The 16,497-nt window shown below is 53.8% G+C and overlaps 1 protein-coding gene across 1 annotated transcript in view; it reads left to right on the forward strand.

Annotated features, from left to right (window-relative positions):
• The window catches only part of RNF43 (ring finger protein 43), a 49,697-nt gene that overhangs the window by 18,080 nt on the left and 15,120 nt on the right, over window positions 1-16,497 (forward strand). Inside the window, exons 2-4 of the mRNA XM_077311436.1 lie at window positions 4,513-4,635; window positions 13,458-13,532; window positions 15,161-15,292. Of these exons, the coding sequence (XP_077167551.1) occupies window positions 4,513-4,635; window positions 13,458-13,532; window positions 15,161-15,292 (330 nt within the window). The remainder of the gene's footprint in view (window positions 1-4,512; window positions 4,636-13,457; window positions 13,533-15,160; window positions 15,293-16,497) is intronic.

A 16,497-nucleotide genomic window follows, 5' to 3' on the forward strand; every position in this document is an offset into this window, starting at 1 on the left:
GACTACAATTCCCATGAGCCCCTGCCAGCATTTGCTGGCAGGGGCTCATGGGAATTGTAGTCCATGAACATCTGGAGGACCACAGGTTGAGGATCCCTGTCCTACATGGTAGAGTTGCTACTCCAGTTGCAACCAGCCCCCAGCCCCAGATGGTCGCTTCTCCTGTGTCCCCAGGGTTCCCTATCCAAGGAGCCACTTTGTGAAAACAAAGGTGCCTGTTTTCCATTTCCCAGCATCACAGGGGAAGGGGGGAGGGATGCTCTGAAGCTTCCAGCAAAGCGACTCCTCAAACCTTTGCCAAGGGCAGCAGGTGCACGCTCACCTTCGGTCTAACAGACGCCAGGACCCATCGGAGCAGATGCGGCACAGATGGCGATCCGGCCCCTGCCCAAGAGGGCCGGGCTGCAAATATGGCATCGCAGGCTCTGATGGCGACCGACTGAGGCAGTGACATTTCCCACCCGCCCCCGCCCCTTGTCTACAAATCTGTGGCTTGTTTTCGCTCTGGGATACCCTTCATCATCCAGGCCACAAAGTCTTTCTTTGAAAGGGGGAAGCGTATTTTTATCTTCAAGCGTGGCAGGCACATTATCTTCCTTTGAAGAAGCAGCGGGGAAGGCTGCCTTGGAAGTCTCCTGGAATGGAAACTGACCTTCGGACAACGGCGTTCCGTCCCCTTGGAGGAAATGTCTGTACCCATGCTGCACCCCTCGCTCCCGTTGCCAGTCCTTCTATGGGCCCCATGTGCTTGGTGGGGGGGCTCTGCACTACAGCCATGGGTCCTGGCCGCTGCCCCACCTCTGGACGTGCTGACGCCAGCCCTGCTGAACGCAAGGGGTGTCCCCGTTTGAGACAAGAGCTCATCGCCGCCAACGAAATGGCGTTGCTCAACGCCTGAGTTTTTGCTGCGATGCTCCAGTTGCTGGAGTTGGCAGCTCCATGTTGGGAAGTTTCTGGAGGTTGGGAAGGGGAGGGATCAAGGCCAACAGAGCCCCCCCTCCAAAGGACAACAGAGGTACTTTGGGTAGGTGGAGTGTTGGTGTTCCTGTCTTAAGGTTGCCAACTCTGAGTCAGGAAATAACTGGAGATTCTGGGGTGAAGCCTGAGAAAGGTGGGGTTTGGGGAGGGAGGGACTTCAATGGGGTCCGGTGCTGTAGAGTCCACCTTCCAAAGTGGCCATTTTCTTCAGATGAATGTGGCCTGGAGGGCAGTTTTGAGCCCAGATTTCCAGCCAGTCCCTGGAGGTTGGGAACCCCAACCTGTTTGCACATACCATCTAAGGCAGGAGTAGTCAAACTGCGGCCCTCCAGATGTCCATGGACTACAATTCCCAGGAGCCCCCTGCCAGCATTCGCTAAGGCGTACAGTCAGTAGGAACGCTCATGAATGGGAGAGGGAAGGATGGACAGGGTGGATGGAAGGCATGAGTGGGGGTCCTGGTGGGGGTCAGAGAGGGAGAGGAAGCCCCTGTGCACTCGGGCCAGGGCCTCCTGAAACCTGGAACCAGTCCTGATGTACAGCCACCAACAGATTGCAAGCAGCTGCTTGCCTGGTTCATCCTTCCTCCTTTCAGCATTAGTGCTGCCAGCCTTCAGGTGGTAGACAGAGCTCTCCTGGGATTAAAACAGGGATTGGACAGAGAATAGTACACCTGGGAAAAATGGCCAGATGTAGCATTCCAGATGTCGATGGACTTTAGTTCCTATGAGCCCCTGCCAGTGCTGGCAGAGGCTCAAGGGACTTGTAGTTCATGGACATCTGGAATGCTCCATTTTGACCACTCCTGCTCTATGGCAGGGGTAGTCAACCTGTGGTCATCCAGATGTTCATAGACTACAATTCCCATGAGCTCCTGCCAGCAAACGCTGGCGGGGGCTCATGGGACTTGTAGTTCATGGACATTTGGAATGCTCCAGTTTGGCCACACCTGCTCTATGGTATTATACCCCATTGAGGTCCCTCCGCTTCCCAAACCCCGCCCTCCTTAGACTCCACCCCCCCAAGCTCCCAGCCCTGAGCAGACAATCTTATTCCAGGTGCATGCGAGGTAGAATAGGGCAGAAATGCTGTGGACAAGCCATGGTTTAAAGCAGGGGTAGTCAACCTGTGGTCCTCCAGATGTCCATGCTGGCAGGGGCTCATGGGAATTGTAGTCCATGGACATCTGGAGGACCACAGGTTGACTATCTCTGGTTTAAAGGACATTTGCCAGGCGGATTTAAACCGAGGCAAAATCCCATGGGCCCGGCAATCCAAACACACAAACCACGGCCGGGAAGGAACTCCCGCTCTGGAAAATTCCCTGTGAAAGTCATCTTTTCCCTTGCTCTATCCCGAACCGGCTCACTGTCCTCTTTATGCTAGAGACACCCAAACTTCTGGTCTCTTCGTCTTCGCCTCCGCTCGGATCTGTACTTTATTTATTTAAAACGTTGGCCGTATGATCCGCATTCTTTGTTAGAAAGGCAGCCCTCGACAAGAATTGAAAAAGTCTACAATCGCCTTCTAAGAGCACCAAGCAGATAAGAACCAGGAGAAAAGATTAACCGCCACGGGCTGCCTGGTTTCCTCTTAGAACAACATTCTGGACCCTGAAAGCATAGTGGAGAATTAAAACAGAGTTTTCCCCCAAAAACATTAGACTAAGGAGTAATTTTTTAAAAAATGGTGAAATACCAGCAGAGTTTTAAAAAACGGAACACTGAAAAGAAAAAGTAAACACAATGCTTGGGAAGATTAAAAAAGGTAGGTAACATTTTACAAACTTAGGCATTAAGGCACCCCGTCTGAGTCAAAGGGCCCCTACTCTGTTTGCCACCCTTTAACTAGCCTTTTCCAACCCTTTGACCTTGGAGGAATCCCTGAAACATTTTTTTCCGGAGTCCCGGAACCAGGCCGGAAATGATATCAGCTGGCCAAGCTGAGGATTGAGGGGGGAGAGAATGGTGTTAAGCTGAGGCAGGAATAGGTGTCCAGGCACCTCCCCCTTTCCCAGGTGTGGTGACCATATGAGAATGCCACCCGCAGGTCAACGGAAGCAGCCAATTCCCTGCTTTCATGGCAGTACAGGGAATAGCTTGTGGCTACGTCCAATAAGCCCTGTTAGGAATCCCTGTCTTAACCATCAAGTCACTAGAGAAGATATTAGGACGCAAAAGAGATCCAGCCAACATGGTGGTGTGATTAAGAGTGGCGGCTTCTAATCTGACGAGCTGGGTTTGATTCCCTGCTCCTCCACATGCAGTCAGCTGGGTGACTTGGGGTTAGTCTCAGCCCTCATAGTGCTGTTCTCTCAGGGCACTAATATCAGGGCTCTTTCAGCCTCACCTACCTCACAGGGTGTCTGTTGTGGGGAGAGGCAGGGAAGGCAATCGTAAGCCGCCTTGAGACTTTTTCTGGGCTAAACCAGCTCTTCTCCTTCCTCACCAATTCTTAATCACACAGCTGCTCGGCAAGCTGATCGTAAAATAAGTAGGTCCAGCTTGACTTTGGGAGGTAGGCTTGCAAACGCCATGCTGGGAAATCCCAAGAACTCAGGGGTGGAGCCGGAAGAGGAGACGGATGTCAGAGAGTCTGCTCTCCAAAGCTGCCATTTCCTGCGGCAAACTGGTCTCTGTCATCTGGAATTCAGCTGTAATCCTGTGACAACTCCAGGCTCCATGCTGAGGCTGGCCACCCTACTGGAGATCTCTCTGTTTGCGTTTAGCTGCCTGCTCCTGATTGCCCAAATATTGGCTAGATGGACCCAGATCCTGACCCGATACAACTAGGGCCGGTGTCAACATCCCGTAAGATGGGGCAGCTGCCAGGGCTCCCTGCTGCCGATGTCCCCTGCACAATTCCTTCTTAGCACTGTGCCACTCATGTGTAGCAAGCACTGCCCAGGGCCACTAGGAAAAGGGCTCCAGGCAGCTGTGAGCAGGAGTAGTGGGACCGCTTGTGAGCAGAGAATGGAAGCGCATCCAGGTGAGCGGGAGGGAATGAGGACATGAGGCTGGGGATAGAGTCAATGTTCCCTCAATTCCCTCACCACCGCTGAGTGGAGCAGGTTACCTCCTGAGCAGAATAGAAGTGTTGTAATCTTTAAAAGGGCCATGGGCAGAGCAAGACTCTGCACAGCTTCAGATTGAGTTGGGCTTCCTGTGTTCATAAGCGGCCGCTCTCGCACGCAGCTTAGAGGGACCCCTGGGCGGAGGATGGGGGAATCATGAGAACCCTCTGCCCTCCTCCTTCCCCAAACCTGGAACGGGCCCCGAGTGTAATCGTTGCAATGTTTTTATGAAGCTTGGGTTTGCAGTGGAGCGACTTAGACGGAGATGCCTCTGAACCAATGTGCCATACCGTTGGGCGCTCAAGTCCCAAGAGGGGTCAATCATGAACTGACAAAGCGACAGCAGCCACTCCCCTGAGACCTAACGCTGGGTTTCCCGCAAAGCATATTTCAATCGGTTTCCTGCAGAGAGTGTTGTAATGCCGCCATCTCTGAGCTGAACTCTCCCTTTTTCTCCCCAGTTCCACCCCCTGTCTCTGTGCAACACCAGCGAAGACGAGCACACCGTCCCCGGGTTTGTCTCCATCGTCAAATTGGAACGCCCCGAGCGGGATCTCCATCCGTGTCTGTCGCTGGCCAATAAGGTAGGTGTCTCACGCGCAGGAGCCAGAGGTGCCCAATCCCCTGCCTCACGTTTTGGAAAATACCCTGGCCAGTTTCTCAGTCAAGTGAAGCATGGGATAATGCCGGCTTATTTCTATAACTTGGCAAATCCCCTTTATCGCAGAGCGTTTTCACTTGCGCGGCTCAACACCTTTCCATCCAAAGTATTACAAGGGAGATTTGCCAAGATTCCTTTCGAAAATAGACTATGTCCCTGTGAATTAAACACTCCTGACACCATGCAACATATCTTACTGGATTGTCCCTTGTTTATTGCCCAGCGAAGGCATGTTATACCTCTTATAACCAAATGGAGAAATCATTCAAAAGACTTGATCTGCCAATTTTTGTTGAGCGATAAGGATGCCAATGTCACCTTTATTATGGCTGAATTTTTGTCTTCGGTTTTAAAACTTAAACTGATTGATGTATCCTGACTCTCTCTGTTCATTTGGCTAATCTGCTTTATGCCAGTAAAGGTATTGTGTATTGTTAAAGTCATCAAAATTTTTTAAAAATTAAATTTCCCTACTGGGTGAGGTGTTCCAGCCAGGCTGTGCCCTGCCGTTGGGTCATACACTCAGGGGTGGCCAAACCAGGCCTCTCCATGGACTCCAATGACCAAAAGCCCCTGCCCATTGGCCATGTTAGCATTGGCTCACGGTCACTGTAGTCCATGGACAGAGTTTGTAGCCAATCTTGGGGGGAGTGTCCCGGGGCCTTGCGATCGTCTTACAGAAAAAGTACCCACTTCCCCCGAAAAGTCCTGCAGCCTTCCTTGGTGGGAACATTGGATCTGCAGCCTTCAAAGGGTTCCTCGCCAGAGAGTCCAACTCAGACATGAGTAAGAATCCGCCGCAGGGGTGGCTCTTCTGCTGCTTTGGCGGGGAGGCCGGTTCCTTCTTCTCCTCGTCCGGGTGGAAGAGTCGGGTTTGTCAGATCAAAGGAGAGTGCTAATTACCTTTCATTTTGCAACAGAGCTCTGGATCCTTCGCAAAACTGATTGCCCTGCGTCGTGACACAGGGTTTGGGTGGCGGCTCAAAGCTGCACCTCCTGTTCCACTGCGTGTTCACGTGCCTTTTGATCCAAGGGGGGGGGGGGAGAGAGAGGGAGGGAGGGAGACAGAGACAGAGACATAGAGACAGAGAGAGGTAGAGAGGGAGAGCGAGAAGGTGTGTGAGCAACTGGTTCTGCAAAGTTGTACGAATTGCAAAACCTTTGCTCAGCTGGCCTGTCCAGGAGGGTTACCAACTTCCAGGTGGGGCCCGGAGTTCTTCCACAATTACCGCTGATCTCCGAACCACAGAGATCGGTTCCCTGGGAACAAATGGTCGCCGGACGGCAGACCCGATGGCACATCGTAGACCAGGGGTAGTCAAACTGCGGCCCTCCAGATGTCCATGGACTGCAATTCCCAGGAGCCCCTGCCAGCGAATGGTGGCAGGGGCTCCTGGGAATTGTAGTCCATGGACATCTGGAGGGCCGCAGTTTGACTACCCCTGTCGTAGACTCTAGGAGAAATCAGTCTGCGAATTTCCCCCTTTGCTGGTGCCGCCCCCCCCCCCCCCCCCAACACTCCAGGAATTTCTCAGGCCAGAGTTGGCAGCTCTGATTACCAGGTGGCTGAGCTCTAAGGCAGGGGTAGTCAACCTGTGGTCCTCCAGATGTTCATGGACTACAATTCCCCAGCTGGGAGGGGCTCATGGGAATTGTAGTCCATGAACATCTGGATGGCCACAGGTTGACTACCCGTGCTCTAAGGCATTGCAAATTGGGGATGGACGCCAACGTTTAATTCAGCCGCCTCCAAGTGCTGCTTTCGGCAGGATCTTAACTAATCCCCTTTTAAAATCTCTGGGCTGGATCCTCCTCTCTCTGCCCTTCTAAAAAACAGATCAAATCGGACAAACGGGGAGCAGCGATATTCTGGGCCGTGGAAGAGCGTTGGATTCTCCTTGTGTGGGATTCTCAGGAACTGGCAGAAGGTTGTCCTGGCTCCGAGGCTGAGAGCAGAACCTCGACGGCAGGCTGGAGCCCTCAGCCTTTGCGATGCTGGTGGTGGTGGCGGCTCTCCTCCGAGGGCAGCCCCAGAGCCTCAGAGAGCTTCGCCGCCTTTGATCGCACAGCTGGGAAACTCTGGCTCTGACCTCTGAACCCTCCGCTTGAGGCAGGCTCTGTAATTGTGGAGCCCGCCCGATGGAGCAGCCCCGGCAGGTACCTGCTTGCACAGGCTCTCTCCAAGGACGCCCAGATCAAAGGCAGCGGCAGGCATGAGTAAGATCATTCCAGCTCCGCACTTTGCTCATCAGACTTCCTCTCTTCTTTCCTTCCTTCCTTCCGAAAGAGGGAGGCGTTAACCTCTTCCCTGCCAAGAGCCACCTCCTCCCGGGAATCTTCCGTGCTGAGTTGCAGCCCGGCCCCGGAACCGTCGAAAGGCCGAGGGGCGCCAGCCCTGGGTTGAGAGACCCAAGAGGGCAGTGCAGGTGGGGGAAGGAGCCGACACGCGAGGATTTGGGGGGGGTGGAGGCTTGCTCAGGTAGCCCACCTTTTTGATGTTCCAGTTTAGGAGTCCTCCGGCCAGATCAGAAATCCTCCTTTGTGGTCTTTGTGCTTCACATGGGTGGGATTTGAAGAGCGAGGATATGGAGACTTCTGGAGCTAGATTTTTAGTGCGCCCTGGTCACAGCTTGGCCTGAGTATGCCCAAAGGGGAGGAGTCGCCTCTTCCCTTTCAGCTCCGGATGCTGCAGAAGCATAGACTGGGTGGTAACCTTCTTTGGGAGATTATTTCCCCCCCCCCCAGCGATTCCTTTCCCCTGTGGTTCATTGCTTAAGACGTCGTCAGTGTATACACAGGGGTGGCCTCTCCAGTTGTCCATGAACTACAATTACCATGAGCCCCTGCTGGCATGGTGCTGGCAGGGGCTCATGGTGATTGTAGTCCAGGGTCTACCTCTGGAAAGTGACATTTTGACTGCCCCTGGAATAGAGTGTTATTTCTTCAAAATGAAGCCAGGTTACTTCTATACATTGCTGTTCCCGCAGGATGTCGCTAAGCTCCCAGCAGAAAACGATTTCCAAGTACCCTGTTAGTCTGCAGTAAGAAAATGCAAGAAGAAAGACTTACGAAATTCATTGCACCGTAAGCATTCCTGGGCCAGAGCTCATTTCATCAGGCAAGTCTACCTCGTGGATGCGCACCCTGCTGCGTTTGATGAAGTGAGCTCTGACTCAAGAACGCTTGGGCAGGAATAAATTTAGTTAGTGTTTAAAGAGCTGCTGGACCCTGTCATTATGCGCCGCTATTCCCCTTCCCGTTCCCAGATCTTGCTACGTCTTTCAGTTCCTTCAGATCGTTCATGTCCCCTGTCTCCCGCCCCCTAGCCCAGCTTCTCAATAGGGATGCCAGCCTCCAGGGGCGACCTGAGGAGCCCCAAGAATTACGGCTCATCTCCAGACTGCAGAGATCAGTTCCCCTGGGGAAAATATCTGGTTTGGAGTGTGCACTCCGGCCTTGTACCCCACTGATTCCCCTATCCTTCTCAGGCTCCTGCCCCCCAATCTCCAGGAGATTCTAGACCTGGAGATGGCAACCCTACCCACCGTCTCCTGCCGGTGGCCCGGGGAACCTGGCAACCCTGCCTCTTGATCTGATAGCACGCAAGGCATATCAGAGTTCTTTCACTGCAATGTTTTACTAATGTGCAGGAGCGCATATGTCCTTCGCTCCAACAGAGCATTAAAAGAATCTTGAAATGGCCACGTAGAAGTAGGGGCCTCCTGAGTCCTTGGGGAGACCTCAGGAAGTTTTAATGTCTAGAGAAGAAGTGTAGTTATCTATGTTGTCTGGAGATCGGTCGTATTTCTGGGAGATCTCCCGCCCTCACCTGGAAATTGGCATCCCTGTAGATTTGATGGTATCACAAATCCCTTTTTTTGCAGTGGGGTACCAATGCCCATGTGAGCCTCTTGTGGCGCAGAGTGGTAAGGCAGCAACATGCAGTCTGAAAGCTCTGCCCATGAGGCTGGGAGTTCGATCCCAGCAGCCGGTTCAAGGTCGACTCAGCCTTCCATCCTTCCGAGGTCGGTAAAATGAGTACCCAGCTTGCTGGGGGGTAAACGGTAATGACTGGGGAAGGCACTCGCAAACCACCCTGTATTGAGTCTGCCATGAAAACGCTGGAGGGCGTCACCCCAAGGGTCAGACATGACCCGGTGCTTGCACGGGGGATACCTTTACCTTTTATCAATGCCCATGCATGCACTAGCTATGCAAGAGAGAGAAAAGATGCCCAGGAAGGTTACGAAGTTAAATTGGGGCAAACGGTGCATGATCCAGGTTCAGAACGGATGTCAGAAAGGCTCCTCGCTCAGCCAAAGGGAAGGAGCAGAAGGCCGTAAAGAGAGACATTCCGAGGAGCAAAGGAATTAAAGACCAGAACATCAGTTTGCCCTTCGTAACTAATTTTTTTTTAAAATAACGTCTGTTGCACATGGAACTTTGCCAAGCAATGTAAAAAAAAAGGGGCTTCTGCCAAAAGGAGTTTACATTAAGAAAGGGAGGCGACAGAAGGTGGAAATGTGTTCAAAAGCAGTTAATACATAACTTGGGCTTAATTTCAGCGGAAGGGAAGACTAAGGGGATTGAGCCAGAAATTTCTCCGCGTGCTTTGCAGCCGTTTCAGCTTTTGAAATGGCCATGGCACAGCTCCAGCGACCCAAGTAGCTGTCTTTGAGCCAGGGTGGTACACTGCTTAAGAGCAGCAGCCAGGTTTGTTCCCCCACCCCTCCACATGCAGCCACCAGGGTGACCTTGGGCCAGTAACAGTTCTCTCGGGGCTCTCTCAGCCTCACCTACCTCACAGGGTGTCTGCTGTGGGGAGAGAAAGGGGAGGCGGTTGTCAGACGCTTTGAGAGTCCTTCAGATGGTAGAAAGTGAGCTACAAAAACACAGCTCTTCTTCTGTCTGTCTGTTTGGTGTAGTTTCATCCTATCTATGCTCCAAGGAGCTTGAGATAATTTCCCCTTTCCTTAGTCCATATTTATAACAACCCTGCGAGGCAAGTTCTGCTGCCAGGGAGTGACTGAATGCCGGATCACGCAGCAAACTTCCATGGCAGGGTGGAGATTTGATTCTGGGTTTCCCAGATCCGAATCTGACACTGTCAACCTTTCTGGGTTGTTCTGAGGACAAAAGGGAGGATGGAAGAACCATATCTACCTCTTTTGGTGGCATAAATATTCACTGAACAAATAATAGCCACTGTATTGTACTGGATTCCCCTTCTATAGGAATATTCTACACAGGAACCCGAGTAAATATAATTTTAATAGATCTATCTATCTATCTATCTATCTATCTATCTATCTATCTATCTATCTATCTATCTATCTATCTATCTATCTATCTATCTATCTATCTATCTATCTATCTATCTATCTATCTATCTATCTGCTGGCACCTCCAGAATCCTCCATCCCGAAATATTTTTTTGTTTCTTTGATGCCTCTGAACATGTGCAGAGTGAACTGCTTCTTTATTGCTGCTCCACATGGCTGGGGATCAATGTTAATTTGGATATGCCAACTACCCTTTGCAGATCTGGACATGGGATCGGAGCCACTGTGGGTGGGCAGATAGCTGTGAGTTTCCTGCATTGTGCAGGGGGTTGGACTGCATGACCCTGGAGGTCCCTTCTGACTCTATGATTCTATAACAATGGGATGATGCACACAGCTCCCAGACTATGGACAGAGAAGGAAAAGGGGACACACAGACTGGCATGGGGCATTCTTCCCCTTCCCCCTCTCCCCTTGCCCTAACAAGATTGACAACTCCACATTTGAAAATAGCCAGGAGATTTGAGGGGGGAGCTGGGGGAAAGGGGGGGTCCCTGGTAGGGCATCATGCCATATTGCCCATTTTCCAAAGCAGGGGTAGTCAACCTGTGGTCCTCCAGATGTTCATGGACTACAATTCCCATGGGCCCCTGCCAGTGTTTACTGGCAGGGGCTCATGGGAATTGTAGTCCACAAACATCTGGAGGACCACAGGTTGACTACCCCTGTTCCAAAGCATCCATTTTCCTCCATTGTTTAAAAAAATAAGCAAGAAACATACACCACCTGGATACCAGCTGCGTTTCCAGACAATCTCCAGCCCTCACCTGGAAGCTGGCAACCCTGTGTCCAGGCTGGAGATCCAGATGTTGCATTCTTACGTTCCCTATACTGCTGCAGGGGACTGTGGGGGGGCCCAGGAGGACTCAGAAGTGCCGCCTGCTCCCCCTTGCGCCCCCGCAGGAAAAGCGGCTGCAAAACCCACTCCAGAGAGACGTGCTGGCCCAGGCCCGCTGATGGGTTTCTGGGGATCAGGGTGCGTGGGTGGGGAGAAGAAATCCGGAGCGGAGAGGCAGGGGGGGGATGTCTGCAAATCCAGAGGGCTATCCAGACTCCTGGGCAAAGCTGGTCTTGCCGCCTCTGTGGGTGGTCGCGGGGGGGGGGGGGGAGAGTGCACTCCCGGGAGTAGGGGAAGGAGAAAGGAAAGCCTGGGCTTTGGCAGGGATGCCAGCGTGTGGCGCTCGGATGGGGCTGGTGGAGGGAGTCTTGGCTCTGCCAGCAGATCTTAGCAACCGAGCTAGGCAGCTCTCCTCTCCCCCCCAGCCCCAGCCCCTCCTGCAGGAGAAGATGATTACAGGGTGCCTTTGCATCAGAGTTCCCTGTCAGGGCAGGGGTGGGGGGAGAAGGAGGGGGCAGGAGGCCTCATCCCAAGTCCCCCAGAGCAGGGTTGACTACCCCTGCCCCAGAGGACAAAAGTCCCCAGGCTCAAGCTGCTCCGAAAGAGGCATGCCTGGCCTCAGATTCCTGCCGGAGAATCCCCAGCTTCAAGGCTCCTTCAGCAGTGAAAGAAAGGGCCAAGGGCCTACAAAAAAGTGGGGCATTCGCCTCTGCAGCATCTGTAGCTGGCCTGCCTCCTTCATGCTTTTGAGCCTGCAGCCCGCTCCCCCTTCTGTTCCTGAGCATGTGCGGAGTGCGTGTGCCTGCGAGCGGTCCCCCGTTCACTTCTGAGCACATGTTGTCAATCCTGAGCTGCTTTTTCGCTTTGCTTCCAATAAGACTGGCACGGTTACCCCACTGACGTCACCTCCGTTGCCTCTGAACATGTGCAGAGCGAACTTCTTCTCTGGGGCAGCTTCACATGGCTGGGGATAACCACAGCACCCAACCCCTCCGTTCTAGGGCGGGCAGCCTTTTGGCATGAGGCCACATGGAAGGACATGGGGGGGGCGTGTTCTAGGGTTGCCAACTTCCAGGTAGCGTCTGGAGAACTCCCACCGGACCAACTGATCTCCAGGCTGCTTTGGAGAGGGGACTGTGGCAGGCTACCCTTCCATTCTAACTGGGGGGGGGGGTCCCCTCTCCCCCCTTGCTGGGAAGGGTTCCGCTCTGGGCACGCAAGAAGGGGGCCGGAGGAGCGCTGCTGGCCTCGGCGGCGGCTCCGGGGGAGGGGTGCAACGGGCGAGGCCAGGCGGCGGGTGCCGTCCGGCCCTTTGAAGTGGTGCCCGCGGGCGGCTGCGGAGCAAGGGCCGGGCCGGGCGCCAGTGCCAATGGGCTGCGGGGCAGGGAGGGAGGCAGGCAGGCAGGCAGGCGAGCCAGCCGGCCAGGGCGGAAGGGCGGCGGGAGGGAGGTAGCGATGCGAAGGGAAGGGACGGGCGCACCGGGCCGGCGCTTTGGTGGCCCGGCCGCCCCGTCGAGGCCCGGGAGACGCACAGCGGAGCCTTGTTCCAACAGGCGGGAGGGGGGCGCCCGAGGCTCCCGGGCTGCTGGGCCGAGAGAGAGAGGGCGAGCAGGGCTGGGGGGCGCCCCCTCCCCGGTTGTCCTGCACGCTGCAGCGTCCAAGCAGGGCTGGCTTGCCCCCTCCCCTTCTCTTGCCCGGGGGTCGGCCCTAACCTCGCAGCGGGGGGAGGAGAGGGAGACAGTCAACCCTGCAAATCAAGCCAGCTGCCTTAGCCAGAGCAGAAGTCTTTCCCACCACTGGCTACCTGTAAGGTCCAGGAGGCCCAGGACGGAACCGGAGCGTTTCCCACGTGCTGCCACTGAGCTCCCGCCCCTTCCCCTTTTTCTGCTAGCACGGAGCATCTGTCGGGAACCCACCCTGGCAACTCCAGGAGCAGAAGAGACGGCGCTGGGAAACGCGCCAGAGGGCGGTCCTAGGGCATCGTATTCACATAGGGATGCCAGCCTCCAGGTGGGGTCTGGGGATCCCCTGGAATTATAGCTCATCTATGGACTAAAGAGGCCAGTCCCTCTGGAGGAAATGGCCGCTTTGGGGGGGGGGCGGACTCCAGAGCATTGTGCTCCACTGAGGTCCCCCCCTGCCCCAAATCCCGCCCCCAAAGCCTCCAACCCAACCCAAAGTGAGCATCCCTCATCCCAAGCATCCCTCATGCCTCACAGTGTGGAGCAAGCGGGCTAAGAACTGCTGTCAGAGCTGCCTTGTCCGGTCAGTCCAGCATTCTGTCCCAAGGGTGCCCAGCCAGAGATTTCCGCTTCGCAAGGGGAGGGGGCTTCTCCCAAGAAAGAGAGAGAGAGAAGTTGAGAACTTGGGGAGAGGCGACAGCAGATGGCCATACGCTGAAGGGATGGGAGGAATGAAATAGGGATGAGACGATGACCCCGAGGGAGAGGGTAGCAAAGAAGGAACGTTGAGGACTAGCAGCTTGAGGCAGGTGCAGAAGATGAGCAGGGCCAGCACAGAGATGTGTGTGCTCATGAATACCTCCCTTTTCTTCTGTTTGGACAGGCCAAACTGGCAGGGGAGAGAGGGGCACGGGCTGTCCTCTTTGACATCACCGATGACCAGGGTGCCGCCGACCAGGTAAGAAGAAACTCCCTTTCCAGCTGGTTCAACTTGTCTCACCTCCCCCCAAAAAAACACACCCCCCTTCCATTCCATGAATTGGGATACTTATTGACTTCTTAGCAAGACGTTCATGAACAGATGTGCATAGAAATGGAGCCATCGAGATGGTGAGCACCCCCCTCCCTGTTTCTTGGAGATTTGGGGCTGGGGAGGGCAGAATTTGGGGTGGGGAGAGAAGCAGCAGCTTCTAATCTGAAGAGCCAGGCTTGATTCCCTGCTCCTCCACAGGCAGCCAGCTAGGTGACTTATGGCCAGTCTCAGTCTTGTTAGAGCTGTTCTCACTGAGCAGTTCTGTCAGAGCTCTCTCCACCCCACCTCCCTCACAGGATGCCTGTTTTTGGGGAGAGAAAGGGAAGGGGATTGTAAGCCGCTTTGAGGTGTGAAAAGCGGGGGAACCAATCTTCTTCTTGCGTAGCTATAACTAATATATGGATACAAATCCCAGTAGCAAGTAGAAGATACGGCTGTTGCAGGGGAAATGGCTGCTGTATGGGAAGGACCAGAACAATCTGAAGTTTCCCAACCACACAGCAGCCGTCCATCTTACCCAAAACTTCAGAGCAAAGCTGGGTTGGGGCAGCCTAGGAGGGACGCAAAGACACCCAAACACTGTGGCGAAGCAGGGGGAGAAAACTTCTCAGCAACAACAAATTCAAGGCAAATCACTCCTATGGAACCACCCAGGGGTGGGTGAAGGCCCTTTGGTCTGGTGGATGTGCAGGATAAGATGTTACTGACCATTTTTTTAAAAAAGTTGTTTATGGTGTCGCCAGTCATCATGGCATCAGTTCCGGAGACCGGGTATCTGCTTTCGGTTTACACGAGCTTTCGTTATCTCAAATATGTTACACAACGATGCAGTTTTGGGCTTTCCATAAACCACCCCGGGAGTGCGATAGACGTTTTAAATGCAAAAATAGTTGCAGTGCCCCTGGAAGGAGAGGAGGGTGCCCTGCCCGTGCATGCTCAGAGGGGGCGATTTAAAGGCTTAGAGCAGGGGTAGTCAAACTGCAACCCTCCAGATGTCCATGGACTACAATTCCCAAGAGCCCCCTGCCAGCATTCGCTGGCAGGGGGCTCCTGGGAATTGTAGTCCATGGACATCTGGAGGGCTGCAGTTTGACTACCCCTGGCTTAGAGACATCCTGGCGGAATGCCTCCTGTTTCAGTTCCTTGGAAGGGTGCCCTGTTTGCCAAGCGGTACACAGTCTTGGTTGTGGCGTTGCAACAAATGAGGAATGCAAGCTTTGGGTAACGCCATGACAGGGAACCCAGGTCTTCATGGGAATTGTCCTGGGAAGCCGTTCCAGGCCAGGGAGGAGGGAAGACCTCAGTGAAACAGATGGTGGGTTTTGGCGAAGAACTCTTCTCCGTCTTCTCCTTGACTCCCTTTGCTTCCCGCTGCCTGTAATCCTAGTCCTGCTGCATTGTTTACTGGAGGTCCGTCCTTGCAGTGCGATTGACCTGCTGCTCCATATTTTGCGATCTGCCTTGAGAAAGACGGGGTAATGGAGAAGACCAGAAGAAGAAGAATTCCTGGCCTCCAGTGGCACAGCCTAAGTCTTGACGTTCTCTTCCCACAGCTGCGGAAGCCCCGGGGGCTCAGCCACCCCGTGGTTCTCATCTGGGGCCATGATGCCGAGCTGCTGATGGGGGTGGTCAACAATAACCGAGAGGCCCATGTGAAGATTGAGGTGAAGGAGATGCCGGCTTGGGTGAGTGTTCGGCCCAAGCCCTCAGCGTGTCACCAAAACACTCGTGAGGATCCATGCATTTCTGTACCTGACCCAGGATGTGTTTATGTCCTGCCTTTCTGCTCAATCAGAGCCACTGTGGCAGAACATTGGCAAACACATCATCCAACCAAGTGAAATTATCTGCCTGTCTGCCTCTCTCTGCCTTTCTGTCTCTCTCTGTCTCTGCCTCTCTCTGCCTCTCTGTTTCTCTGTCTCTCTCTGTCTCTCTCTCAATCACTTAGTCTCTCTCTCAGTCTCTCTCTGTCTCTCTCTGCCTCTCTGTCTCTTTGTATCTCTGTCTCTCTGCCTCTCTGCCCCTCTCTCTGTCTCTTCTCTCTGTCTCTCTCTGTCTCTTTCTCTCAATCATTACTTAGTCTCTCTCTCTCTCTCCCCTATCTCTCTGTCTCTCTCTGTCTCTCTGTCTCTTTGTATCTCTCTGTCTCTCTGTCTCTCTCTATCATCACTTAGTCTGTTTCTCTCTCTCTCTCTCTCCCTCCCTCCCTCTCTCTCTCTCTCTTCCTGTGCTAGGAAAGGAAGGAGGGAGTCACTCAGGGAACACCAGACAAACCCCCTGCCCCCCCCCCAAAAAGAAAAATCACCTGCTGGTGGAAGACAGTGATGAAAGGCGACAATGGCGTAGTGGTTAAGAAGAGCAGCGGCCTTTAATCTGGAGAACTGGGTTGGATTCCCTGCTCCTCCACATGCAGCCAGCTGGGTGACCCCAGGACAGGGACCCCAGTGGGGTACGGTACCGTAGATGCCCATCCTCCAAGGCATCTATTTTTCTCCAGGGGTACTGATCTGTGCAGTCTGGAGATTCCCCAGGGCTCACCTGGAGGCTGGCATCCCTATGGCGGCCCTCATTCCTCATTCTTGCCTGTTACTAATTGTCTGTGTCTGTGTTCATTGGGAACGTTTTTTTATTTCTTTTGCCTTCGAGAGGGGAACAGTCAGAGAGAGGGATATCGCCCTTCTCAGTAGCAAAAGCCATAGCTGAGTTGCTTTTTTACTCCTGCTGGGGGGAAAAATTATATGAGCAAGTTTTTTGGGAGGGAGGGGGGGAGCCAACGAATGATCCTTTATCCGTGAGAAACAGCAGGGGAGGAAAGGGTTAGAGTCTCCCTCTCCCTCCCTCCCTCCCTCCCTCTCTCTCTCTCTGTGCCATTCTCCTTCTTGGTAAACAG

Source organism: Paroedura picta, chromosome 15, assembly GCF_049243985.1.
Source record: "Paroedura picta isolate Pp20150507F chromosome 15, Ppicta_v3.0, whole genome shotgun sequence".
Taxonomy (NCBI): Eukaryota; Metazoa; Chordata; class Lepidosauria; order Squamata; family Gekkonidae; genus Paroedura; species Paroedura picta.